This window comes from Rana temporaria, chromosome 2, assembly GCF_905171775.1.
Source record: "Rana temporaria chromosome 2, aRanTem1.1, whole genome shotgun sequence".
Lineage (NCBI taxonomy): Eukaryota > Metazoa > Chordata > Amphibia > Anura > Ranidae > Rana > Rana temporaria.
In genome coordinates, this window is record NC_053490.1 from 473,242,426 (window position 1) to 473,270,182 (window position 27,757).

At 41.3% G+C, this 27,757-nt stretch overlaps 1 protein-coding gene across 2 annotated transcripts in view; it reads right to left on the reverse strand.

Annotated features, from left to right (window-relative positions):
- EPHA3 (EPH receptor A3) overlaps positions 1-27,757 on the reverse strand; it is a 481,147-nt gene that overhangs the window by 88,997 nt on the left and 364,393 nt on the right. For both annotated transcript variants that reach the window (XM_040338731.1, XM_040338730.1), the window contains exons 7-8: positions 21,900-22,062; positions 14,635-14,737 (exon numbers count right to left, since the gene is read on the reverse strand). In XM_040338731.1, the coding sequence (XP_040194665.1) occupies positions 14,635-14,737; positions 21,900-22,062 (266 nt within the window). The remainder of the gene's footprint in view (positions 1-14,634; positions 14,738-21,899; positions 22,063-27,757) is intronic.

Below are 27,757 nucleotides of genomic sequence, written 5' to 3' on the forward strand. Positions count from 1 at the left end.
TCCTTAGGCAGAAATGCATCAACTGGATGTCCAACTTGGCTGGTCATATAGAGCTTAATCAATTTCTGTTAACTTAGCAAACATTTGAGCTGTGTATGGCCCAGCCGGTACTTCTCCAATCTACAAATATTGATTGTTCAATGGACTTTTGTTGAAGCAGCTTGTTGGAAAATTGTTACCCAAATAGCACCTGCATCAAATCAAGCGTAAGCTTTTAGAATACAATAGCCGGCAGGGGGATTCATTAATGCATGTTGTTAGCTATGTTTTGTTCAGCCCACAGGCTGAATGAAAGAAGATGATATGTGTATGGCCAGCTTTACAGTATGTGTGATAGTGGAAGGCCGGAACTTGTAAGAGAATTCACCGTTAAGAAAACCGAGCTTGCAAATGCAATCTTTCAAAAAATAGACAAAGTAGCATTTTCCACTTAGTGTAAAGATTAACTCCAGGAAAAACTTATTTTTCAGGGGTGTCCTAAATGTCAGGTTTTTATTTCAGTTTGTGTCTCCATTAGAGACAATAAACACTTTCTGTCATGCACAATTTAGCCAAAGTGAGGGGAAGACTATGCTGGAGGCTGCGGAGCTGCAAGGACTGTCCAGTTATCTTACGCAGGGAACCAATATTAAGATTTCATTGAAATCAACAGAGTCACTTTAACACGTGTACAACATATTGGAATACCACACATCCCTTTAAAAGGTGCGCTTGTTGGAAATCACAGATAAGAAGCAGATTTTTTGGTAAAAAACATACTGCAAGTATACAGAGAGGAGAAAATCCACTGAAAACAATTGTACATAACTTTCCATGCATGAGGATTAGGCCCAATCCAGGTGAAAAGGTCGGGTCAGAAGGCCGTGGCTGATAGGTGCTCACTGTATCTGAAGCCTGTGCTTTCACTTTGTGACGTAGTTGATATATCCAAGGCTTTATATTTCCACACAACTTTTAAAGTCGAGAAGGATTGATATGGCAGATGTGGTTTATGTTATTCAGAGATGCTTATGGCACCAAAATAGACAAAGATAAAGCGGACCTTTAGTAATTTTTTCAACTTTCCATCTATTAAATCTTCTGCCCTTGTTGTTTTAACTTTGGATACATTTTTTTCTTTTTTTCTGCCAGTAAATACCTTATAAAGTCCACTTCCTGTTCCTTGTCTGGTAAAAAGTCTAGGCTTATGACATCATGCACCGCTCTATCTCTCACTCTTTTATTATACAGGATTTATATAGCGCCAACAGTTTGCGCAGCGCTGGGCAACTCTCTTGTGAGAGTTTGCCCAGGAGGGAGGGGGGGTGAGTCATAAGAGGGCCAATGAGAGCTGCAGGGCTGCAGAGCTGGAGGTGTGCCTCTGTGTGTCTGTGTAAATCCAGGAAGTGAGCAGGCAGCAGCTTCAGCTGCCCACAGTTAAAATGGATGCAGCCAGACTCAGTGGAGGGAGATTTCTGCGGCATATTTGGCAAGTACAGAATCACAGTATATATAAAATAATATGCAAAGTGGTTGAAAGGAAGCTTCAGAATGGCAAAGATGTTTTTATTACAAATTATGTGAGTAATTTGACTGCCTAACGTAGATATATGTCGGCAGAATGGCACAGGCAGGCAAAGCAACGTACAGCAACGTTGCTTCGAATCTGCACCCGCCGCGGGCTCCGAGACTGTGCCAGCGGGACCCGCAGACTCAATGTCAGCTGGTGTTCCGTGATCGTGTGACGGGGTGGCAGAATGTGGGATGCCGTTGTAAACAAGGCATCTCCCTGTTCTGCCTATTGACAGGACACAGATCGTCTGCTCCCTGTCATCGGGAGCAGCGATCAGTGTCGTGTTACAGGTAGCTCAGCCCTCACACAGTTAGAATCACTCCCTAGGACACACTTAACCCCTTCATCGCCCCCTAGTGGTGAACCCCTTTCCTGCCAGTGTCATTTACACAGTAATCAGTGCATTTTTACAGCACTAATCACTGTATAAATGACAAAAGCCGCAAAATAGCGCCAAAAGTGTCTGGTGTGTCCGCCGCAATATCGCAGCCCTGATAAAAATCGCAGATCGCTGCCATTACTAGTAAAAAAAATGCAATAAAACCATACTCTTTTTTGTAGATGCTATAACTTTTGTGCAGACCAATCAATATACGCTTATTGAATTTTTTTTTACCAAAAATATGTAGAAGAATACAAATCGGAATAAAAAGAAGGAAACAATTATGTTTTTTTTATATATTTTTTTTATATATTTTGGGGGGATATTTAGTAGAGCAAAAAGTAAAACATATTGCTTTTTTTTCAAAAATGTTTGCCCTTTTTCTTTGTTTATAGTGCAAAAAATAAAAACCGCAGAGGTGATCAAATACCACCAAAATAAAGCTCTATTTGTGGGAAAAAAAGGATATAACTTTTGTTTGGGAGCCACATCTCACGACCCCACAATTGGCAGTTAAAGCAACGCAGTGCCGAATCGCAAAAAGTGTCTCGGTCATTTGGCAGCCAAATCCTCTGGGGCTTAAGTGGTTAATAAGCCTAGGAAGGCAGACACAAGTGGTCAAAGCAGAAGAAAGTAGTTTGAAAGATGTAAAGTGCAGCTTGTTATCTGCTACTAGCACAGAGGCATGATCATTGGTCTAACCCCCTACCATTAACTTTGTAACAGCAATATCTTGTTTCTACCACCTGTATATATCCTTCAGTTATATAAAACAGCACATTTCAGTGCTCCTAGGCTGAGTTTATTATAGTTGGAAAAACATTATATCTGATTGCTTGCTTGGGTTATTGTATAAGGTCAATGCATTCTATAGTACTTTACTAAGGCTGTCCATATGTTGGACAATTTTCTTGTACAATTTTCCAAAACCATATAATATGAGGTCAAACCTAAACACTTTCAATTTGTATGCAATCTGGCAGGCCCTTGCACTACATAGTTAAATGTTTATCTAAAGGAAATTGAACAACAAAATTGTATAATGTATGGCCAGCTTAAATGATAACCCCACTCTTATCATTTTAGGCTGAGGGGACACTGGAAGACTGAATCTCCCTTCAGGTGACTGCAATGGGGTAGTGTCAGGGAAATAAACAGCTCAATCTGCTCAGCATGTCACATGACATCCTGGCTGCCTATAAAAGCTGAGCAAATCCCCCAGCAAATTGCTGTTTTGTCTTCAGCTTCCTGTGTTTCAAGTTGCTGTTTCCTGTTTCCTGCCTGATCTACTGCTGTGACCCGGATTGCCTCTTGACTACCCTGATCTCTCCTGACCTGACCCTTGGCTTGCTTATTGGACTTCACTGATGTCTCCTGTGTTTGACCCTCTGCTTGTGACCTGGACTTTGCTGCCAGCCTCCTGCACTTGACCGCCTTGCCTGTGACCCGGATTACCTCCAGTCTCCAGTACTTGACCCTCTGCTTGCCTTTGGACTTCCCTCCATTTGGGTGTGTGACCCCCGGCCTGCTCTGGACTTTCTGCACAACTACACCAGCTGAGTTCTGAGCACCATCAGATCCTGTACCTGTCTTCTGTGACCTTCAAGCAAGTCCTGCCCAGCCATCCACCCTCTGTCCCATTTCCAGGGGTTGGAGTGCGCTTAGTCGCAAGAGTGAGCTGCTCTCTGCATCTCGGCCTTAGTGAGTACCCTTTTCTGACAGGTAGTCTCATTATTTGAGTTCTTGGTTCTGCCATCCACTGCCATTACAAATCCAAGTAATTTAGTCGCATGTCTTCTGCTGACACTGCATGACCCCTTTGGAATGGTCAAAATAGGTAAGCAGATCTAAAAGCAGCTGCAGAGATATTGTTGACAAAGATTTGAGAGATATAAGATGCAGGTGAGTGTTTATGCAAGGCAAATTCAGTCCTGAAATGAAATATCACTTATAGGTGAACTGGGCCATTATGTAATATTTTATCTGTGGTTAATAATGACCTTAGAGTCAGCAAAATAAGGCCCTTTCTATTGGCAAGAAGGTAGAGGTTCAGCTAGTAGGACCGTGCTATACCTACAGGTGCACTGAATCATTAATCAGATTTTTGTAAAGGTCTCAGCGAGGTTTACTGATCCCCGGACGGTTTAATGAGGTTACTACTCAATAATCAGGAAAGTTGGGTTCATGCACTGGGTCAGGTATTTGGTGGAGCGAGGCTTTCTCTACTGATGCTACATTGTTTAACGCTTCCAGCTGTGTAAATCTTGATTCTCTTCTAAATGTGCTTATTTATTGACTCTCTGAGGATCTAACCTGATTAAACCCGTTTATTATTTGTTCTGAATATGATTTTTAAAAAGTGACTGTGTGAACGAATCAGCTATTATCCATCCAGGAAGCTGCAGGCATAATAAGATATGACCTCACATCTCTTTCCCAGCTATATGTGTCCATGGAACGTCCAATCCTATGGGATTGCCTCTCAAGGAAATGGAAAAAAAAATCAACAGCCGAAAATTTATCTCAAGCAACACAAAACCCAAAATAACAAGTCAGGCCGCTATAGCTGAAACCGACGGATCAAAGAGTAATGGACCTTAACATCTAAAAAGTTGCATTAATCTGCAGGAAAACACGTGTGCATTGAGCTCGACAAATTTGAAGAATGGGATTTTGGACGATTTAATAGAAACACAAGGGAAGCCTGAGGTCCATGTGGTTATGAAATCTAATCCTGCAGTTCTTGAAAAGCCACTTGCATAGCATAGTTTACACATAATCAGTGCGCACAACCCAGGCTTCTCCTAAGTGCCTAAGATGTCACACCTGGCTTTAATAGAAATAACACAGTGCATGAGATAGTAAACTTAATCAGGCGTACACAGGTCAAATCTCAGGCAATCTGATTTAATAAGGTGTGAAATATAGCTACAGAAAACAGCAAACAGTTGACAATGTACAAAAAGAAAACATGAATGCTTATGTTAACAGCTAGAAAATTCATGCAATAACCTATGAAATAAACCAAATCAACAAGCCTCTTTTTTTATATATATTGTATTTTGTTTTCTTGTTGAAAGTACAGTGCGCCTAGCACATTGGCTATATACAGTACATACATACAGTTTATGAAGTAAAATTACATAAAACTAAATAAATATAATTATGCTTTACCTTTTTATAGTGTAGGTGTTTAGTGTCCCTAAACTGCTAACCTGTTTAGTAGGATAATACTAATAATGAAAGTATGGTATATCTAAAGCCAAAAGTTGTTGTTTTTTTGGATAATGCAGAAAATAATTTAAAGGGGTTTTCCACCTTTTTTTTAAAGTTTATTAAAAGTCAGCAGCTACAAAAAGTGTAGCTGCTGGCTTTTAATAAACTGACACTTACCTGCTCCACGGCTCCAGCGACGCGCCGACCGGGGCTCCGCTCCTCGCCCCCCCTCGCCGGCCGGCGTCTTCATTCTTAGTGTGGGCACCCGGCAGTGCCAGCTTTCGGCTTCAAGGCCGGGCACCCACTGCGCATGCGCGAGCGGCAGTGCGCATGCGCGAGCGGCACGGCGCCGTCCAATTGGACAGGCGCTCGCCTACAGGGAGGGGCTGTGAAAAGGCGATTAAGCTAATCGCCTTTCCAGTCCCTCGGCGGAAGGAGGAAGTGGGACAGGAAGTCCCTTTCTCCTAAAGCCCCCACTCCCCCCCCAAAAAAATTACATGCCAAATGTGGCATGTAAGGGGGCGAGGAGTGGGTTAGGAGGAAGTTCCATTTTTCGGTGGAACTCCTCTTTTATTCCCTGTCAGTTTTTTATTGCAAATATGGAATTGAAAGGCCACACTGTGATTTTAAAAATTCCAGATGGAAATGATTCCAATGTAAAATCTGAAGGAATATTGTAAACAAAGCCAATGTGTTTCCGGGGTTAGACCTCTCACTCATTCCACTGGGGCTTGAGAGATAAGAAACAATTTACACAGACTTAATTATGAAGAAATAAAGGTGCATCTCAAAAAATTTGAATATCATCAAAAAGGTAATTTATTTCAGTAATTCAATGAAAAAAGTGAAACGCATATATTATATATATAGATTCATTACACACAGAGTGATATATTTAAAGCATTTCTTTCTTTTAAGGGGGTTGTAAAGGTAAATGTTTTTTCACCTTAATGCATTCTATGCATTAAGGTGAAAAAACATCTGAGTATAAGCACCCCCCCAGCCCCCCCAATTACTTAGCTGACCCCTGTCAAGTCCTGCGCCGTGAACAAGCAGGCTTCATTGGTTGATTGAAAGCAGCACAGCCATTGGCTTGCACTGCTGTCAATCACATCCAATGATGCGGGCGGGGTCGAGTGATACAGTGAGTGGCTATGGCCGCCGGCTGTATCACAGGAGAGCGCCCGCAAGCACTCCACGCCAGCTTGCTCGCATTAAGGTGTTGAGTCCTTGCGGGGGGGAGCCAAAACAGCCACGAGGGACCCCAGAAGACCAGGTTTGGGGCCAATCTGTGCAAAACGAGCTGCACAGTGGAGGTAAGTATAACAAGTTTGTTATTTAAAAAAAAATCCTTTAGTGATCCTTTAAGTTTGGTAACTATGGCTTAGAGCTAGTGAAAACCCCAAATTCAGTATCTCAGACAATTTGAATATTGTGAAAAAGTTCAATATTGTCACACTCGAATCAGCTAATTAACTCAAAACTCCTAAACCTTTGTAAACCCTTGTGTTTTTTCACCTCAATGCATAGAATAAAAAAAATAATATAAATAAAAACCTCTTGTAGTGAGCCAGAACCCCTAGAGCCCCCCTTTTATCTAACTGAGCCTGATCGTTCCTGCAGTGGGGACACAGCCGAAGTCTCGCGCCCTGATTGAATAGATTTATAGCAGCACAGCCATTGGCTCCCGCTGCTGTCAATCAAATCCAATGACGCGGGAGCCTACTGTCTGTGGCAGTGGATGCAGCAGTAGGACACAGGAGCGCACTCACATGGGTGCCCCCGAGGGAAAGCATCTATCTGAGGGGGCACTCGAAAAGAAGAGGATGACCCAGGAGCGCTGCTGTGGGATGCCAGAAGAGGAGGATCGTGGCCACTCTGTGCAAAACCAACTGCACAGAGGAGTAAGTATGACATGTTTTTTTTTTTTTAAACAAGACTTTAGATATCCTTTAAATGGTCTCTCAGCCTGGTTCAGTAGATTACACAATCATGGGGAAGACTGCTGACTTGACCTCCATAAGGAGGGTAAGTCATAAAAGGTCATTGCTAAAGAAATTGGCTGTTCACAGAGTGCTGTTTTCAAGTATATTATTAGAAGGTTGAGTGGAAGGGAAAAGTGTGGTAGAAAAAGGTGCACAAGAAACAAGGATAACCACAGCCTTTAGAGAATTGTGAAGCAAAGGTCATTCAAGAATTTGGGGGAGATGACAAGGAGTAGACTATGGCTGGTGTCAGTGCTTCAAGTTCTACCACACACAGACAAATCCAGGACATGGTCTACAACTGTTGCATTCCTTGTGTCAAGCCACTCATGAACCAGAGACAACATCAGAAGCGTCTTACTTGGTCTAAGGAGAAAAGGGACTGGACTGGTGCTCCGTGGTCCAAAGTCCTCTTTTTGGATAGTACATTTTGCATTTCATTTGGAAGTCAAGGTCCCTGAGTCTGGAAGAAGAGTGGAGAGGAACAGACTCCAAGTTGCATGAGGCCTAGTGGCTAGTTTCCACAGTCAGTGATTATTTGGAGAGCCATGTTATCTGCTGGTGTTGGTCCACTGTGTTTTATCAAGTACAATGTCAGCACAGCCCTCTACCAGGAAATTCTAGAGCACTTCCTGCTTCCCACTGCTGACCAGCTTTATGGAGATGCTGATTTCATTCTCCAGCAGGACTTGGCACCTGCCCACACTGCCAAAAGTACCAATACCTGGTTTAATGATCATGGTATCACTTTGCTTGATTGGCCAGCAAACTCGAGTGACGTAAACCCCATAGAGAATCTGTAGGGTATTGTCAAGAAGAAGATGAAAGACACCAGACCCAACAATGCAGACAAGCTGAAGGCCGATATCAAAGCAACCTGGGCTTCCAAAACACCTCAGGAGTGCCACAGGATGATTGCCTCCATGCCATGCCGCATTTATGCAATAATTCATGCAAAAAGAACCCCGACCAAGTATTGAGTGCATACTATCCTGTACATGGACATACTTTTCAGTAAGCCAACATTTCTGTATTAAAAATAATTTTATTATTGGTCTTATGTAATTTTCATATTTTCTGAGATACTGAATCCTGGGTTTTCATTAGCTGTAAGCCATAATCATCAACATTAAGGCTGGGTTCACATATTAACACACAGTAGCTCACAGCACATGTGCGTCCTCATTCACCATTTCAGGTCCGATTTCAGCCCGAATTTTTGGCTTAATTCAGACCTGAAACGGACCAAAAGACACATAGGGCTCCTGTGCAAACCACACCAGAGTCACTGTGGAGATATGTAAACTGGTTCGAGAGTGGGTCACAATCTCCTGCTGTGAGAATTATGTCACTCTGTGTGTAATGAATCTATATAATATATGAGTATCACTTTTTGAATTAAATTACTTAAATAAATTAACTTTTTAATGAAATTCTATTTTTTTGAGATGCACCTGTACTTCATCAGCAATGATAAAATGTGTATCTGGACTTTTAAACATCAAGATGTGGCATGTTCCTTCTACACGTAAGCAGGGCATACATGCACAGTTTTATTTTGTTAAATAGTGGGTTGAAGAAAAAAAACTGACAGATGTCCATATTTACATTAGTGATGTGGGTGCAGGCATCTACCCTGCCACACTATTGTATTGTGACAATGGGGAACCCCCCTCATCAGAATACACAGATCAGCACTGAAGCTATTGGCTGGTTTTCCAGCATGACCGTTCAACAGACATCAGTTGTTAGACTGACTTCCATTGACCTGAAAGAAGTACAAACAGATAGAAAGTCCGCCTATTCCTGCTGAATCAGCCACATTTTGGTACGTATGTTCCTGGATTAATTAAGTTCTGTCAAAGCCATTGTCAACAGAGCTGAAGGTGATGAGAAATCCAAAAATGTACACATCATTGACTGGCAATTTTCCAATGGAAACACCTGTTCAGGTGGCAACTGTCTAAAAAGGATTTTCTCTTTCCTTGTAAAGACTTCTTAGGCCTCGTACACACGGCCGAGGAACTCGACGTGCCAAACACGTCGAGTTCCTCGGCGAGTTCAGCCCTGAAGCCGCCGAGGAGCTCGGCGGGCCGAGAGCTCCCATAGAACAACGAGAAAATAGAGAACATGTTCTCTATTTTCTCGACGAGTTCCTCGGCGGCTCCATCGGGCTGAAAGTGTACAGACGACAGAGTTTCTCGGCAGAATCCGGCTCTGACCGAGTTTCTCGCCAAATTCTGCCGAGAAACTCTGTCGTGTGTACGAGGCCTCACTGTTTTGACTCTCTCTGGGACAAGAAGTACTGTATTTATTGGCATATAACACTCACTTTTTTACCCTGAAAATAGAGGGTAAACTGTGCCCGCGTGTTATACGCAGGGGGCTGTGGAAGTTTTTTTTCCTGAAACTTCCCTCTTAAAGTAAGGCTGCATTCACACCTAGGCCGAACGCCGAAACGCCTGAAGGTCAAAACAAGTCCCACACTCTTTTTTTCAGGCGGCTTTCGGCGTTCGGCATAGCCGACAATGTTAAATCACCCCTCTGGCGTATTGTAGGCAAAAAAACGACGTGTTTTGTCGTGGCAAATCGCGGGACAAAACGCCGCAATTTGTCGCAGCAAATCGCGCTACAATACGCCGCGTTCAGGTGTGAATGTAGCCTTAGGGTGCGTGTTATACGCCAGTGCGTGTTATACGCCAATAAATACGGTAAAAGGAAATTCCCGCAACTTAAAAAAGACAGAATACAACTGAAAATTCCCTACTCTCTACAAAACTAGAAAAAGGCTTCGGCTTTAGATACACTTTACATTTGTTAGTGTTATGAGTATAGGGGTAGCAGACATAGCAGGTACTACCAGTCCCTGAGGAATGTTTACTTATTTCTCTCTCTTTGCATCCCCTGAATCATTATCATGGTGGAACACATGTATGGAAAGGCTTCCTTACCGAAATAAAAAAAGTTTTGCAAATGCCTATACTTGTACTTAATGCATGTTATGTTAGCCTTTACAGATTTTTTAGATGCTATGACCAACGTTCCTTCCTTCTCCTCCAATCTTGATGCAAGATACCTATTGTGCTACTGGGTCCTTTGGTGGTACTGGGTCTCCTGCTTTTTTCTGTCAGTCTATGTGGCATTCGACACTCTAGAGCAGCCATTCTCAACTAGGGTTCCTCCAGAAGTTTCTAGGGGTTCCTTGTGCTTTGGTTGATTGACCTGTCATTAGGTACCTGCATAATTCCAGTGTCAACACAACTTGGCAGGGGCAGATCCATGTACCTAATGAGCCTTCTAGTTGTCTGTAAGGGTAGCATTCTGACCAGCACTAAGTAAGGCATTTGTCCTACTAGACACCAATGCAAGAGGTATTCTTCCAATAACCACCATTTAATTGTTTTTTTCAAGGATTCTCTGAGACCTGAAAAGTATTTCAAGGGTTCCTATGGGGTAAAAAGGTTGAGAAAGGCTGCGCTAGAGAGTTTTAGATGCCTTTGTCCCCACATTGGCATCAGCAGTGATGCAGGGGTCAGATAATGGGACAACAACACATGGAGTCTTATGAAGTCTGCAGTGCTGGAACAGAGGAGATGTAGGAGACACGGGGCCACCAGAAGAAGGAGTGCTTCTAGTTCTGGAGACTTTTAGATTTATTTTTTTTTTTAAATTGGCAGGGCTATGTTAAAGGATCACTAAAGAAAAAACATTTTTTTGCTGAAATGACTGTTTACAGGGTATAGAGACATAATAGTTAACTGATTCCTTTTAAAAAACGATTAAAAATAGATAAAAAGCAATCATATAATGTGCCTCCTAGATGCAAAAGCGAAACTGAAACTAGTTTAGTCTTTGCATGTTATTTCATGTATCTGTGCTGGACAGTGCCATAGAGAGTCATGGCTAGGAAAACGAAACTAAAGTATCCCATTACTTTTTTCACAAGGAGCCAGACAACCAGGAAGTGTCCACAACAGAGTAGTATTACAGCAACATCAGAGCAATCAGACTGCAGTAAGGTATAGATAGCTATTTAGCTAAAAAAAAAAATTCCTTTAGTGACCCTTTAACTCTATTTTACTGATATTCTATTTCTCTCTGTTTGTTTCCATTTTAGGTAAATGAAGGAACTGGAGTGTAAATTACTAGTTTCCATTTATAACATAACTTGATAAAAAGTCAGATGTGAAACCTACTATTTTCTCATTTTAAACACCTGTTGTTATAATTATCTCTTTAAACATTTACATATCCATCCATAAATGTAATTACACTCTCTGCTACGTGAGCCAGTTTGTAATGTATGTTTAGTAATTTAGAACTACAGATATAAAATAACCACAGATGTATATTTTACCTTCAAACCTTGATGTCAGCACCACTTGTCATTTAAAAAAAATATCTAACCTCTAACAGAAATATCCATTTGATTATTAAAGTGTATGTTCAAGCATTTGTTTTTAATTGAAGATAGAGTAGGTGTTTTTGCTTTCTGATTCCGCACTGGAAGAGTCACTTTTGCCATTTGTCATGAAGACCATTGTCACTAAGTTTTTAGCTGTCATGAAAGCAAGAGGTAAGGGTAAATCCTCCAACAGAAGGCACCTATTCCTCCGACAACCCTCTAAGCCAGGATTTCTATTCACTTTAGGCTCCATTCACACTTGTACTACTCCAAAGTTGCACCAACTTTGGAGTGCAACTTTGGTACAACTTTGACACAACTTTGGATTGGTGTTGGCTTTGACCTGTGATAATGGATGAAGTCGCATTGTACATTCAGGTACGACTTTCATGCAACTTCTGAGGGTTGACATTGAAGTCCATGGCCCTCAAGTTGCATGAAAGTCAGACCAAAGTGCATGAACTACTTTGAAGTCTCTACAACTTTAAGTTGCGCATATATGAATGGGTATCTTTGGAAAACATGGGGAACGACTCATCATGCAACTTTGATGTTTAAGGTTGCATGACAAGTTGCACAAGTGTGAATAGAGCATTCTCTACACATGACCATTTTTAATGGTCTAGAAAAAACAACGGGCCAGATTCAGAGAAGAAGTACGCCAGAGTATCTGCTGATACTCCGGCGTACTTTCAAATTTGCCGCGTCATATCTTTATTTGTAATTCACAAACAAAGATACAACGGCATTTGGCTAAGATCCGACAGGCGTACGGCTTCGTACGCCTTCGGATCTTAGGCCCCATACACTTGATAGAATTTATCCGCGAATACGTTCCAGCGGACCGTTTCCGCAGATAAATCCTCTCGAGGATTTCGGCGGATTTTCATGCGATGGAGTGTACACACCATCGCATTGAAATCCGCGCCGAAATCCTCTGTCGATGACGTGTCGCGCCGTCGCCGCGATTATGACACGGCGACGTGCGCGACGCTGTCATATAAGGAATTCCATGCATGCGTCTAATCATTACGACGCATGCGGGGGATCCCTTCGGACGGATGGATCCGGTGAGTCTGTACAGACCAGCGGATCCATCCGTTGGCATGGACTCCAGCAGATGGATATGTTCTGCATGTCAGCAAATATTCGATCTGCTGGAATCCATCCCAGGGGAGAAATATCCGCGGAAAAAGATCCGCTGGCGTGTACACACCATAGGATCTATCCGCTGAAACCCATTTGCTGGGATTTATCTGCGGATGGATTCTATGGTGTGTACGGGGCCTGAGGATGCAATACTTCGGCGGCCGCTGGGTGGAGATCGCGTTGTTTTCCGCGTCGGGTATGCTAATTAGCTGTTTACGGCGATCCACGAAGGTACGTGCGTTCGTTACATTCTCTTACGTCGTCGCTAGTCGGCTTTTCGCGTCGCAAAGTTACGGCTGCTATTTAGGTTGTGTAACAATAGACAGCCCATGTTAAAGTATGGCCGTCGTTCCCGCGTCGAATTTCAATTTTTTTTTTTTTTTGCGTAAGTCGTCCGGGAATACGAAAGTACGTTACGCACGTCGCTGTTCAAAACATTACATCGGGGCGACGTCATTTCGCGCAAAGCACGGCGGGAAATTTCAAAACTGAGCATGCGCAGTACGTCTGGCGCGGGAACGCGCCTAATTTAAATGGTCCCCGCCCCATTTGAATTAGGCGGGCTTGTGCCGGACGGCTTTACGCAACGCCGCCGCAAGTTTACACGCAAGTGCTTTGTGAATCAAGCACTTACGATGAAAATTTGCGGTGGAGTAACGTAAAGGACATACGTTACGCCGCCGTAATTTTTCGTGAATCTGGCCCAACGCTTTTTTCAACCCGATTATTGTTAAGCCTGCCATGCCTACACACAATCGTGAAAAAAAAATGCTCGACTAAAGCGGGTGACGTACAACACATACGACGGCACTATACAGGGGAAGTACCATTCGGATGGCGCCACCCTTGGGGCTGGTTTTTGCTGAATTCGTGTTAGTAAAAGTTTGGTGAGAAACGATTCGCGCTTTTCAGTCTGTTACAGCGTGATGAATGTGCTATCTCCATTACGAACGCTAGTTTTACCAGAACGAGCGCTCCCATCTCATAACTTGCTTCTGAGCATTCTCGGTTTTTTCACGTCGTTAAAACCTACACACAAGCATTTTTTACCACATTAAAAACGACAACGTGAAAAACAACGCAAAAATTTAGAGCATGTTCTAAATTTTTAATGCCCATTTTTAACGTCGCGAGCAATGCTCTGGAGCCCACACACAATCGTTTTTAATGACATTGTGAAAAAATGGTCGTGTGTACGCGGCATAAGACATAACGTAAAGGAAGATACAGTATATCCCTAGCAAGACACAGGCAAAAAACAAAAAGCAAAAACGAATAGAAGTGTTCGCCCTTCCCTACTCCTTGTAACAACAAATAACAAAAGCATTTTTACTTTTCATGTACTTTAGCAATATTTATTGAACATATAAAGATATAACTGGAGTATTTCAATAGCCAAAAAGTATTTCTATAGTTTCGGATGCATAGGGGAAGTTTAAAACCTCAGGCACTTTCTTTCTCTCTTTTTTTTTTATTTATTTATGCAGTCTGTGTCCTGCTGAGGAGTTTTCCCTTTATCTCCTGTCCCATAAATAAAAAAGTTGTAAAATGAGCAGGTGTAAATGGCCTTTGTACAAGATTGTATCATGTGTAGTGAACTTTAGACAGATGTTTTAATTATCCACATTGTCCACATAAAAAAAATCCTGTTCTGGTGAAAACTCCAAATTTTGGAGTTGTAAGTCTTCCCAGCATGGACACATACTGCAACAAAAGCCTGGGTACTATGCGCCTAAGACCCCCATACAGCAGCACAAAGCCTAAAAGGGTTGCTAACCCTTTCCTACTAAACCCAAATCTAAAAAAAAAAATGTTTTGGGTTTGGATCCATTTTAAATTTCCAATAAATAATTACACAAACATGCATGTATTTGCGTGGACAATTGAGAAAAAAATTATATACATCTAGTGTATATTATAGAATCAGAAAAATTCAACAACTAACCTTCCAATGAGCACGTACACCACCACTGTGAGCAGGATAATTACTATCGCTGCTGAGATGCCAATCATCACAACCTGACTGTTTTCACTTGAAATTGAGAAAGCTGAAAGAATAAACATAATAAAATGTGTTAGTTCTTCTGGAATGACATACAGTAAGTGACTCTAGAAAATAATGACAAAAATCAGCAAAATTCTGTTCAATAACAACAAAAGTTGAATTGTACTATGCATTAGAGAAGAATGCCACATATGGTATATTATAAAAACAAATAATTGCCAGAAAATACATACTGTATACTGAATTAATATATTAAATTGCAGGAGAATCGTTACCGAAAATTACAAGGAACCAATGGTCACCCTTAGACACATGGTGCTGAATGCTAATGCCCGGTACACACGATCCGATTATCGAACAAATGATCGTCCGTTTTTTTTGTATGCTAATCTCACGTCGAATCTGATGAGTTTGCTAAAGTCACGAAAATTCTCGTACGGCAGAATAAAAAATCGGAAGTGATGTCATGTGTTGTAATGCATTTGTATTGCATTTTCGAACGACAGCTGTACTTATAAAACGAAAATCGTTCGATCTGGCATCGTACGAAAAAAAATTCCGTGCATGTCCGATATAATAATATCGGATGAACTGTCCTGATCGGCTCTCGAAAGCTCTGTACTAACGATCCGATTATCGTACGATAGTTTCGAAAGCGGCATTTTTCGTACGATTTTCGGATCGTGTGTACGGGGCTGAAAGGTAATACATTGTCATTGGGACTTTCAGACCATCTATGAGCAATGCTAAGGACACGTCACACCAGTAACTTTACAGCAGAGATGTTTAGCAGCTACAAATCACTCTGATCATATTCTCTGTCAATTTGTAACTAGAAAATGAGTTGTAGATTGATACTGTGGTTGTTTATGGAGCTCCAGATTTGTGGTGTAGTATGATCCTCAGCAGCTGCAATACTGCCTAATGAAGTTGGTGATTGTTTAGATAATTTTTATATGCTGCAAAAAGTCGCTACAATTCACAGGAATTGCTATTACACAGAGCTTTGATTGAATGCAATTTGGAACAAGAATGCTAATCAGAACTTCTATCAATGTTTTATCTTCATCCATACTATAGCATAGTTGGTAGTAGTCAGTCACATTCAACTAGACTTCCTAGGTAGGTCTAAATGGCTTCATCAGTTTAAAAGTTTGTGACCTAAGAAAACTTCTTGGCATGTGGTGTGATTTCTTTCACATTACAGAATAAGTCTACTTAAATGTGACTAACGACTTCTAGCTGTACTAAAGTGATTGATTCTTTAACGGCTACAAATTGTTGTTATATGGTTTTTAGTTACAATGCAATTTCAGGTTGTGCCATTTACTTTGATCCTATTGCAGAACAAAGCAAAGTAACACCTTTCCTTGGCTGTTTTGGCCATTTGACTCCATAACTGTTTCCTGAAAAGATTTGAGCCCCCTTTTGCGCCCTTCTGAACAAGGTCTTAAAGAACTGAGGAAATGGGAATGTTGTTGTTAGAGCTGAATTATGCGATGCCTAGTCCATAATATGCATACAACATTGTACATATAGCAACAGAGTAGGGAGCACATCTACAGACCAGGACGGAGAAAGAGCAAGGGATCTCTGTAAATGTACTGTAGATTATGATTTCTGCAACTGGAAATCATATGAGATGGGGGGGGGGGGGATTATTTGCTAAACCTATGCAGATGCTGTCTGATTTAAATTTTCTTAGGTCAGTTTCTACACGGATTACTTAAGTGCAACATAAACGTCATCATTATGGCTCCTCATGGTGAATAGATCGAATCAGTGCAAATGCGGTCAAGCTCAAGGTAAACAAAGTAGTGTTTACAGTGGCATAGGGCTGCAAAGACAGCTCTCAAAGCACAAGGATCAGAAGGCAAAAGAAAGAGATTGTAACAACAAAATTGCTTAGTATGCCTTTACATGTAAAATAATCTACAAAATATAACATTGTCTCTGGCTTCTAGGAAGACTGTGACTGTTTCACATCATTAGAAATTGAAAATAGCCTTTTGTTTCCAGACATTGTGTTGTAGATTTAGGATAAGAAAAATAGCTGGGCAAGCCCAATGTGAAAATAGGATCTGCTGAGGGTGTCTCTCTACTAACTGAACTATGTGTGTTATCAGTAGACCTGAACAGCAAGAGATACATTTACACAAGCTATGTAGAAAACTTAGCAGTAGAGGACTCTACTGATCAATATGGCAAGGTATTGCTTTGAATGCACCAACTTGTAGCTGCAGTTAATAAGAAAAAGTATATGCAATAACAAACTATCTATCTATCTATCTATCTATCTATCTATCTATCTATCTATCTATCTATCTATCTATCTATCTATCTATCTATCTATCTATCTATCTTTCTATCTATCTATCTTACTATCTATCTATCTATCTTACTATCTATCTATCTATCTATCTATCTATCTATCTATCTATCTATCTATCTATCTTACTATCTATCTTACTATCTATCTATCTCTCTATACTCTATATGAGACTGAACACCACTTAGGCCTCGTACACACGATAGGTTAACCAGAGGACAACGGTCTGATGGACCGTTTTCATCGGTCCAAACCGATCGTGTGTGGGCCCCATAGGTTAAAAAAAAGCCAACTTGCTTTAAATTTAACCTATGGATTCCTAACCGATGAGAAAAAAACGATCGTTAGTAGGCACAACCATCGGTTAAAAATCCACGCATGCTCAGAATCAAGTCGACGCATGCTTGGAAGCATTGAACTTCGTTTTTTCAGCATGTCGTTGTGTTTTACGTCACCGTGTTCTGACACGATCGTTTTTTTAACCGATGGTATGTAGGCACGACGGACCATCAGTCAGCTTCATCGGTTAACCTATGACAACGGTCCTTCAGACCGTTCTCATTGGATGGACTGATCGTGTGTACAAGGCTTTAGAGTTCTCTTCCACACAAGGTGAAAGAGGAGAAAAGGACACAACTGGATTTGTAATTTTCTCTAGGATTGGAAGGTCCAGGTATGGATCATGGTGTCAAAGAATTTGTAGAGTCTTGGGTGGGAGAAAGCCTCCAGCCTTAGGTCCCTGAGTGTTCAGGTGTGCACAGGGTTTATGGTATGGGTGCTGACTACAGTTCAGGATTCCACCTGGAGACAGAGGAGGGCTCTGCCCACAAGACAGAAAGGCTTCACCCAGGAGAGGATGACCCAATGTAGCTGGGAGCTGTGAGACAGTCCATGTGTTTAAAGAGAGCTGAGGGAGAACTGTCTGGAGGAGAAACAGACATGGGGCCTAAGCCCAAGGCCAGGGTAGTGGTGCTGCAAGAGCAAACCAGGAGGCTGAATGAACAGTGGGCACAATAAAGTTCCCACAACATGGGATTGTGCCCGCCACAAAGTTTATGTAAAAAAAAAAAAAAAAAAAAAAGTTTGTGTTTGTTACAATAAAAAAAAAAAGATTTTTTTTTTTTGTTTTGTTTTTTAGGCAGGCTTGTCACGAGGCTATTGAGCGGGAGAAACGTTTACAGGTGTAAGGAGGTTATACATAGCCTGCCTGACTCGCTCACAGTTGCCCTGAGGCGGCTTAAGCTTGAGCTCCCCTTCCCTCCCACCCTTGTCGCTGGCACCATTATGTGGTTATGTCACCCTTGGATTAAGGGGGGACTTTGGTTTTATCAATTGATTATTTACAGCTCGAGTCCCGGATTAAGAATTTGTTTGAAAGTTTTTATTACAATTTATTTATTATACACTGAATTAATTTTTGAATAAAGTTATTTGATTTATTATTATTTAATTCCAATAAAGGTGCCACGGCCATTAAAACACCACCTGGTTGTAGCGTGTTTTCTTTATTAAGTGATAGAAGGTGCGACCTACAGTCCCATGTAGAATTTGTTTTATGGTAAAGAGATGCTAAACAACCCCTGGATATTTTTTTTTCTTTTATGATGAATGAACTTTGGTGGGCAAGGAAGCCCTAAAAAGATTTTGGCAAATGGACTGCATTCTTAAAGCTGTGCTGTCTGAAGCTAATTCCCAATATATACTATATGTATGTAGTTCAACATACACATTACTTTTAAACAAGAAGACAAGAAGTCTAGACTAAACAAAAAGTTTTTTTACAGTTTCAAAGGGCAGAGCTACCTCTAATACACAACAACTTTCCTTTTTCTCATTGCACAGTAACATTTCTATAATCCTAGAGATTACATTCTGAATAACTGATATAGATTATTGAACACCAATTCTGTACTGAAAGCGTCCTTTAACAATGGATACTTTTTAGTTTCTGAAACTTACTATAAAGACTTCTGCCAATAGTGTATAAACAGCCAATCTGGGATGTTATGTGAAAGGAACATTGCGCTAATGAGAATCAAGTACAGCATACAAACTGGACAGATTAACAAGCTTTAAATCCTAAAATGCTGGTCATTGTTCTCAATAAATACAAATCCAGACTAGCTACTTGGCAGGTCCTTTCAAAGAAAAAATAGTGTAAAATCTAACCAAAACAGCCACACTTCGTTTACTGGCACCCCAATTAATTTTAAAATCTTATGTTAACGCCGGGCAGCAGTGCCAAATCCTTAGTCTGTTTTTCTCTAACAAATCACAAAGTGAACTTAAAAACAGTGATCGTGGCTTAAAAAGAACAAAAAAGGTTTGTGTGTTAAATTTATTTACAGCAACTAACAATTTAGTGATGTAAAGAACAACCATGTAATTGAGTTTAATTCACTTGATAAAACACATGTGAAAATAATAGCAATGGTCCAGTGCTAACCCATGCTAACAATGTAGCTGTGGGTGGCATATTGTATTTCACTAATAACGTGTGTTTACATGATTTGGGGTTAGGACATCATTTCTACACCCAATTACAGCCAGATCATTTCAACACTTGTGCTGAGAGTGAATCACTCTGATAACTAACTAATGATCAATCTAGCAGTCCCTTTGGCACAATATAACAGGTTGTTGTATATCTTAGAGGATAAAATATCACATTTTCTAGACTGTATATTTCAAAGCAGAAATTTTAGTGACTCTATGAAAGATCCTAACTATGATACATTTATAATACTCGAACAATAAAATGTCCTGCTCTGTAAACAGCTGTATGCTGAGTATATAGTAAAATGAAGAGATCCAGTTATTTTCATGTTGGATATAGACATTTGGGTATAGTGCCATGATCCCTTGGTATCTTTGGATCAGATTCACGTATAATCGCAGCATCTCTGCGGCAGCGTAACGTATCTCATTTACGTTACGCCGCCACAAGTTTTACAGGCAAGTGCTTGATTCACAAAGCACTTGCCTGTAAAAGTTGCGGCGGCGTAGCTGTCTGCTGCTGCAGTTTTGCACCTCACTGAATGTTCATGCTGCAAGTCTGCTGAGATCTCTCACCAGCCACGCGTCCCCGGCCCACAGCGCATGTGGAGTGCTTCCTTAACCTGAGCTGAACTACTGTGCACGACTACTGTTCCTGATCTGATGGATCTCTTGTTGCCTTGGAACTGCATCTTCTGCTGCAAGTAACCTGATCTACATCTGCAAGCACTTGTGTTCCTCCTGTTCCTTAGCCATCCTCTGTTTCACTCCCAGTGGGGCCAGGGCTGGCGATACAAAAGAGGCCGACCTCGTCATTTTAGTCTCCTCTCAGGTACATGACAGCCAGTTTCCCTTAGTAAAGATGCCGGCGCCTGCACCCGAAGATGATTTATGAATCGGCTTGGGGTGCGGACATTGCTGGATCCCTGGACAGGTAAGTGTCCTTATATTAAATGTGAGCAGCTACAGTTTTTGTAGCTGCAGTGCTGACTTAAATTTATTTTTTTTTGCCCAAAATGGAGCACATCTTGAAGGGGGTTTTAAACCGCAGTCATGAAATCTGAAAAAAGCACACATATCTGTAGTGTTTACTTATCTTTCCCCAAAGCTCTAAGTGTTATTTCTCTTTGTTACTACATTACTCTGTTATCAGCATGTGACACTTCAGAGAAGTTATCCCGGCACGTGAGATACATTTATGACGGAGGGGGGGGAGCTTAACACATAGCTTATCTACTCAGAACACAGCTCTGTATCCTTCCTTTGCTCCTGTGTGAAGGGTGGGGGGGTGTGCCTTTCCTCCAATCATCTCTCACACACTATAACTGCAGCTCTGCCAGCCCCCTCCCCTGTGCTCCTGACAGATGAAGCAGGATTTTAACATAAATCTGCCCTTTGAAAGGGTGTAGGGAGGAGAAGAATGCAGATAAACAAGTAAAACGTATGTTGGAATATTTGTTTCATCTCATCATCTAAGGCTGTTCACTTCACTGGGTATATGAGAGGGTTTACAACCACTTTAATTGCCAGTCATGTGACTGCTCAAAGGTGGAGTATGGTAGAATGTCATCAGTTTGGAGCACTAAACATACACAGTTGAGCCACCCCCCTTCTCCAAATGCTTAAGTACTTCCTCTGTTGGCCACCTCCCATGTTGTCTGTATCCCGGCCCCTAAATATCCGATGAGACATACGCACACTGTACTGTAGGAGCAAAGTCCCCTGAAAAGCTAAGGAACATTAGTGTACAGGCACAGGAAACTGAGCACTGGGTTTTCAATCACATTGCTGGAGATCAAGAACTGCTTTAATGGTAAAAAGGCACAGTAATCCATCAAAACAACAAGAAGAGTAGTACTATATAAAAGCATGTAAATGGATCAATAAAAATATTAGGGGGTATGGTTTAGCCACCTTTTTAAATCCAAAAATACTTTCTACCATATCCTGGACTACATATTTGGGACAATCTATAATTCGGCACTACAGGAATTTTAAGAATATCACAGTACAATCAGTTAACTGACACTCAATTAAATTAAATTACTGCTGTTACTGAAAACGGAAAATGGTCCTGGAGGCCAGTCCGACCGGAATACGCTATCAAGGCATGAGGGGATAGCTTCGAATGCTGGGGGACACATCCCCTCCGGGGCTTAAGTTACACTTTGACGCCTCACCGAAATAATGTTTATATGTGTATGGACCCATGTGTAAATTTGTATATGTATACAAGCTCTATTATCTCTGCTGTTATTATTGTATGCTTATGGTCCGTGTGGACTGGTTTCTTTGCTGATAAATAAAAAAAAAATAAAAAAAATTAAATTACTGCATATATTACATTTCAGATTGATATAAAGAATATTCAGATACGTACAATCAGGACTTGTTTCAAACTCAAACTTGCGGCTGTTTGATCCATATCCAGCTGCTGTTCGAGCTCGAATTTGGAAGATATATGTGGTATCAGGCTTTAGACCAGTGATCGTCACATTGGTGCCTCTTGCTCGCAGGATGGTGTAACTTGTTTCCTGTTCCTGCTTTTGAGAAAAAAGGCATATGGCTGTTAAAATCTATACAAACAAATACATCTATATTGCTTTCTGAATCAATATTTATGAAACCAAACACCATTAGAGTTGAATTCCGGGCAAACAACTAAACACAGAAGAAATACATATAAGGAAGTTGTTTTACTGGCCAAAGTATTTGTATTGCTGCCCATCAGTCATGAGATTTACAAAAGACTCCCACAAAACCCAACCATGTATGGCAGGGCAGGAGACTTGATTTTTCTCTTTTTCAGTTAAAGCTAAATTATAGTCAACACAAACAAAATGCAGCAGTCCTGCATTGTATGTGCCCACATAAAGGGAGGAAGAGAGTATTGGCTGCTAGGGGCAGAAGGAATAAGATTCTTTCTACTGACCAAATGTTCCTCCCCTTGTCCCTTCCCCAGCCTCTGACTGGACAGTGAAAGGAGAAGCAGCAGACTGATAAGCTTATGTCATCCTCACTCTTCTTTTTCACCCTATCCACATGAGAAAGGCTGTGCGTACCCTGCTTTCATTAAAAAGGAAAACACATTTTCGAGGGTAAGTTCAGCTCTACACACATTTCCCTTTAAGCAGGATAGCAGGCGCACGCACACCCGCTGCATCACGAGGGGGAGCAATGCTCGTGACCGGCGGTCACGATGACCATTGGCCGCGACCGATCGCTGGCACGAGAGGCAGAACAGGAACGTGTGTGTGTGTAAACACACAAATCCATATTCTGTGAGGAGACAGATCGTGAGTTCCTAATATCTAGGAACCACGATCTGTCATTTCCTGTAGTCAGTCCCATTCCCCCCCACAGTTAGAACACACAGTCAGGGAACACATGTAACCCCTTGATCGCCCCCTAGTGTAAACCCCTTCCCTGTCAGTGACATTTTTACAGTAATCAGTGCATTCTATTGCACTGATCGCTGTATAAATGCCAATGGTCCCAAAAATGTGCCAAAAGTGTCCGATATGTCCGCCATAATGTCGCAGTCCCAATAAAAATCGCAGCCATTGCTAGTAAAAAAATAATTAAAATAAAAATGCCATAAATCTAACCCCTATTTTGTAGACGCTATAACTTTTGTGCAAACCAATCAATATACGCTTATTGCGATTTTTATTACCAAAAAGCTGTAGAAAAATACATATCAGCCTAAATTGATAAAGAATTGGCAATATTTATTATAGCAAAAAGTAAAAAATATTGTGTATTTTTCAAAATTGTCGCCCTTTTTTGGTTTAAAGCACAAAATAAAAATCGCAGAGATGATCAAATACCACCAAAAGAAAGCTCTATTTGTGGGGAAAAAAAGGACATAAATTGTGTTTGGGTGCAGCATCACACGACCGCGCAATTGTCAGTTAAAGCGACGCAGTGCTGAATCTCAAAAAATTTCCCAGTCATTGAGCAGCCAATTCTTCTGGGGCTGAAGTGGTTAATTCATGAACAATTCTTGTACTCAATGATTCATCAAATACTACTAAAATAGGTTCAAGACCAGGTTTAATATTGGATCAACCAGCAAAATTACTCATCCTGGTGCTCTTAGTCAATAGATATAGTTTAATCCACTGTCATCAGTTTTCTCTTGCATTCCTGTATGTTCAGATATGGTTTTCATCTGCTTGTTAGAATGCAATATTAACCATCTGAAATCTATTATCATAATTCTAATACTATTGTTTGAAGTTTGAAATATCTGGTAATTAGTTTAAGCTATCAGATAATTCTCTTTAAAAGCAGGACTTCTAAAAGGAAAAAAGTATAAACTTTTTGATGTTTTTATTTGAAAGTTTGACTGAAATTCCACTGTGAAGTTTGCTCAGTCCATAAATTTTGAACTTTGTGGAAACTCTGGAAATTATAAGATTACATACCTACATTTTATTACCTATAACTTGTGTTGATATTGGAATGGGGGGGTGACCAGAATAATATTTGAAGAAATTCAAACTGAAAGTCACTAAACGCCAAACTCCACCTTTGCATGGATTTTTAAGTTGCAAGGTTAAGTAATACAGTTCATTTTGTTACGCATTGTTATTGATTATCTATAGATGAACAGATAATATGGCCACTCCAGTATTACAAAGATAACTGTACATATTTGTGTACAGCTGTAGTTAAACAAAATATGAAGATTTCCAATTTAACACTAAAGATATTTTTAAAAGCGTTATAAAAAGTACTTACTTGCCTCTCCAAATCCTGTAACTTATCCTTATTCTATGTCCCCAGTTCTTTTGCTGAAAGGACCTGGCAGTAGCCTGGGCTATTCAGTGGTCCATACATCATCACTATGTAACGTGCAGGCCACTGAAAAAGCTACAGCTCCTATAATCAACAGATAAATGATGGCTGTGGTGCCAAACATGGCCATCCACTTATAAAAAACGAATAGCTTGTCAACCACATTGCGCTGTAGTCCTTGTTGACATATTAGACGTCAGGTGACAACGATGCCCTGATTTTCAGAAGAACTCTCAACCAGGGATTGAAGCACCACACCGTAAATGTATATTCAAAAAGAGGTTCATAAGCGTGTGTATCAGGGGCGGATTAAGAGTCTAGTCTCGGGAGGGGCACTACCAGAAAATATTTTTTGGGGGGGGGGCAATTTATCAGGGAAATTACTGGTGTTAGCACTTCAATGATCATGGCACCATGATTGTTATGGTGTCAGGATGATTGAAGCACAATATTTACATTATTACATTGTAATATAAAATGAAATGGTTCAACTCACCATAATGCCGAATCAGTGGGAGCCCTGAGTGTGTCACTTGCCACGCCTAGCCACCAGATGCAGCTGGTCACTTGCCACGTCACCTGCCACACGTTGCAGATTGTCAAGTGCTAAGGTGGTGTTTTGCTTGTCAGAGTCAGGCAGGCAGCAGAGAGATGATATAATCTCTCTGCTGCCTGCACAGTGAGGGCGGAAGTTACTGCAGGGATGCAAGACGGGCGCAGGGCGGTGAGAGATGATGTCATCTCTCTGCTCCCCCAGCCACTGGCTTGTTGATTGGCCAGCCGCCTGCTCACCCACAGAGCCGACCAGCTGACCACTCAATATCTGACTCTCACTCGTTGCCCGCCCTCGCACTGAGGAACCTAAAAGCCCATGCTGTCACCTGCCCGCTCTGTCACTCGCACTCGGACTCGCGGACCTGCTCAGGATCTCCGGCGCCCGCAAATTCCGCAACTAGAAATTAGCTAATTTCTAATGAGCTAATTTCTCGGGGGTGGCAATTTCCCTGTTGCCCCCCCCCCTGGATCCGCCCCTGGTGTGTATAAGGTGTGGAAGGTGTTCCTGGGTACACCCTAATTACCCTGTGCTGGGCAGATTTCCCCTGCTGCTTGGCTGCTGAGAAAAGGACTATGTAATCTCTGTCCTCAGTCTTTTTCTCTGTCTCTAAATTGAGACATCTCCAAATTGAGACATCCAGCCAATTGGGCTCCTAAAAAAAATGTAATTACATTTTTTTTTTCAAAATAATTAAATTGTAAAACAGAAATAATATAAATAGCAGAAAGAATAAGCTTCTGACACCAATCTCTGCCCTTCTGACACCGTCCACTGCTCTACTGACATCAACCTCTGCCCTACTGACATCATCCACTGCTCTACCGACAATGTCCATCGCCCTACTGCCTATAAATACCTGTATATACACACATGTATATGTGTTTGAGCTTTGGGGTGCACACCATATTGCACACCTATGAAGAGGTTTATTGATTGGGTTTTGGGGGCTTATATTGCACCCTTCATCAGAGGGTTGGTAATCTAGAAATCCAGGGGTATCTGGTGAGAAACTCAAGGCATCAGGTGACAAAGCTACCCTGATTTCAGAAGAGGTGGCCTAGTGTTGTCACCCTACCAAGGGAAGTATGCCGTTGTCTTGCCGAAAAAGGTCCCCCAGCGGATTATGCCCCCCCCCCGTACTGTGCAGGCGCGGCGATTGCTTTCAAAAATTGCCAAACATGTAGCTCTAGATGACGCCTGCGCACGCTTCTGACATCCAGGCTTATTCCTTACCATCCCCGTGGACATGGAGGATGTTAAAAAAAGAGACAGGAGGCCGAGCAAGCGAAGCAAGGAAGTGAGGCCGACTGGCCACTTACAGCATGGTCCGCGCAAGCGCCGCATGTTGCGCTATTTTCGGAGGCAAGCACCGTGCATGCGCAGTACAGGGGGGGCATAAAACCTCCCAGGGGCAGAACACCGGGTTAGCAGAAAAAGAAATATAAACATTATGAACACATTTATGCACATCATATATTTGTTAATGTTTGTCAAAATCCCCCAACATGCAAATTAGAACAAACTTTTAAATATAAAAATGAGGACTATTTATGAAGGTGATTATCCTTTTGCATACAGGTACTGTTTCAGATGTGGAAAGAGGGTGGAGGTTTGTGAAGATACAACTCAGCTAATTACCAGACAAAAATTAGAATGCATTGTATTCAGTAAATATGTCCATTCATTTTGACAGTACTATATCAACATCTTCATACAAGGTGAAAAGCAGTCAGTACTCGGCTCAAATTAAGAAAATGAAGAAAACAAGAAACCCAATGCAATACTCTCTCCATGTATACAGACAGCCCACTATATATGCACCATACTGCAAAAATTAAAACTGCTACTATTTATCCAATTAAAAGCATCACTATCTTAGACAGATTATATCAAATACTTTAGAAATCTACAAAGTATATGAAAAACAGGGGACATTAACCACTTCCTTACCGGGCCTATTCTGGCACTCCTCTCCTACATGCAAAAATCATCATTTTTTTTGCTAGAAAATTACTCAGAACCCCCAAACACATTCACAATAGGAAACCAGCTGTGAAGCCACAAGGCTCCACTTACGGTTTCCCTTACCTACAAAGCCAGCGCCTGCACCTGAAGCCAATTGAAAAATCAACTCGGGTGAGGAGGACGCTGGATTCCTGGGCAGGTAAGTGTCCTTATAGTAAAAGTTAGCAGCTACAGTATTTATAGCTGCTGACATTTATTTATTTATAGACCCTGGAGCTTCTCTTTAATTACACACTATGTACCCTAATGCCGCGTACACACGATTGGTTTGTCTAAAGAAAACGGTCCGTTTTCATCAGACGAACCGATCGTGTGTGGGCCCCATCAGTTTTTTCCCATCGGTGAAAAAACTTAGAACCTGATTTAAAATTATCTGATGGTTAAAAAACCGATAGAAAAAAACAATCGTCTGTGTGGAAATCCATCAGTTATAAATCAACGCATGCTCAGAATCAAGTCGACGCATGCTCAGAAGCATTGAACTTAATTTTTCTCTGCACGTTGTTGTGTTTTACGTCACCGCGTTCTGACATGATCATTTTTTTTAATTGATGGTGTGTAGGCAAGACTGATGAAAGTCAGCTTCATCGGATATCTGATGAAAAAATCCATCAGACCGTTTTCATCGGATTAACCAATCGTGTGTACAGGGCATAAGACTTAAGTAAACCTGTGCTTAGGGAACAACACTTGTGACCTTCTAACAGAGGGTGTCCCTTCTTTTATTCAACTTCCTATTGTGTATCCAGATAGGAAGTGGAGGAAACTGTCCCCTGGTACACAGCAAAAAAACTGACAGAGGTTCTAACCATTTGCAATTTTATCCAGAACAAAAAAAAAAACATATTTTGGCT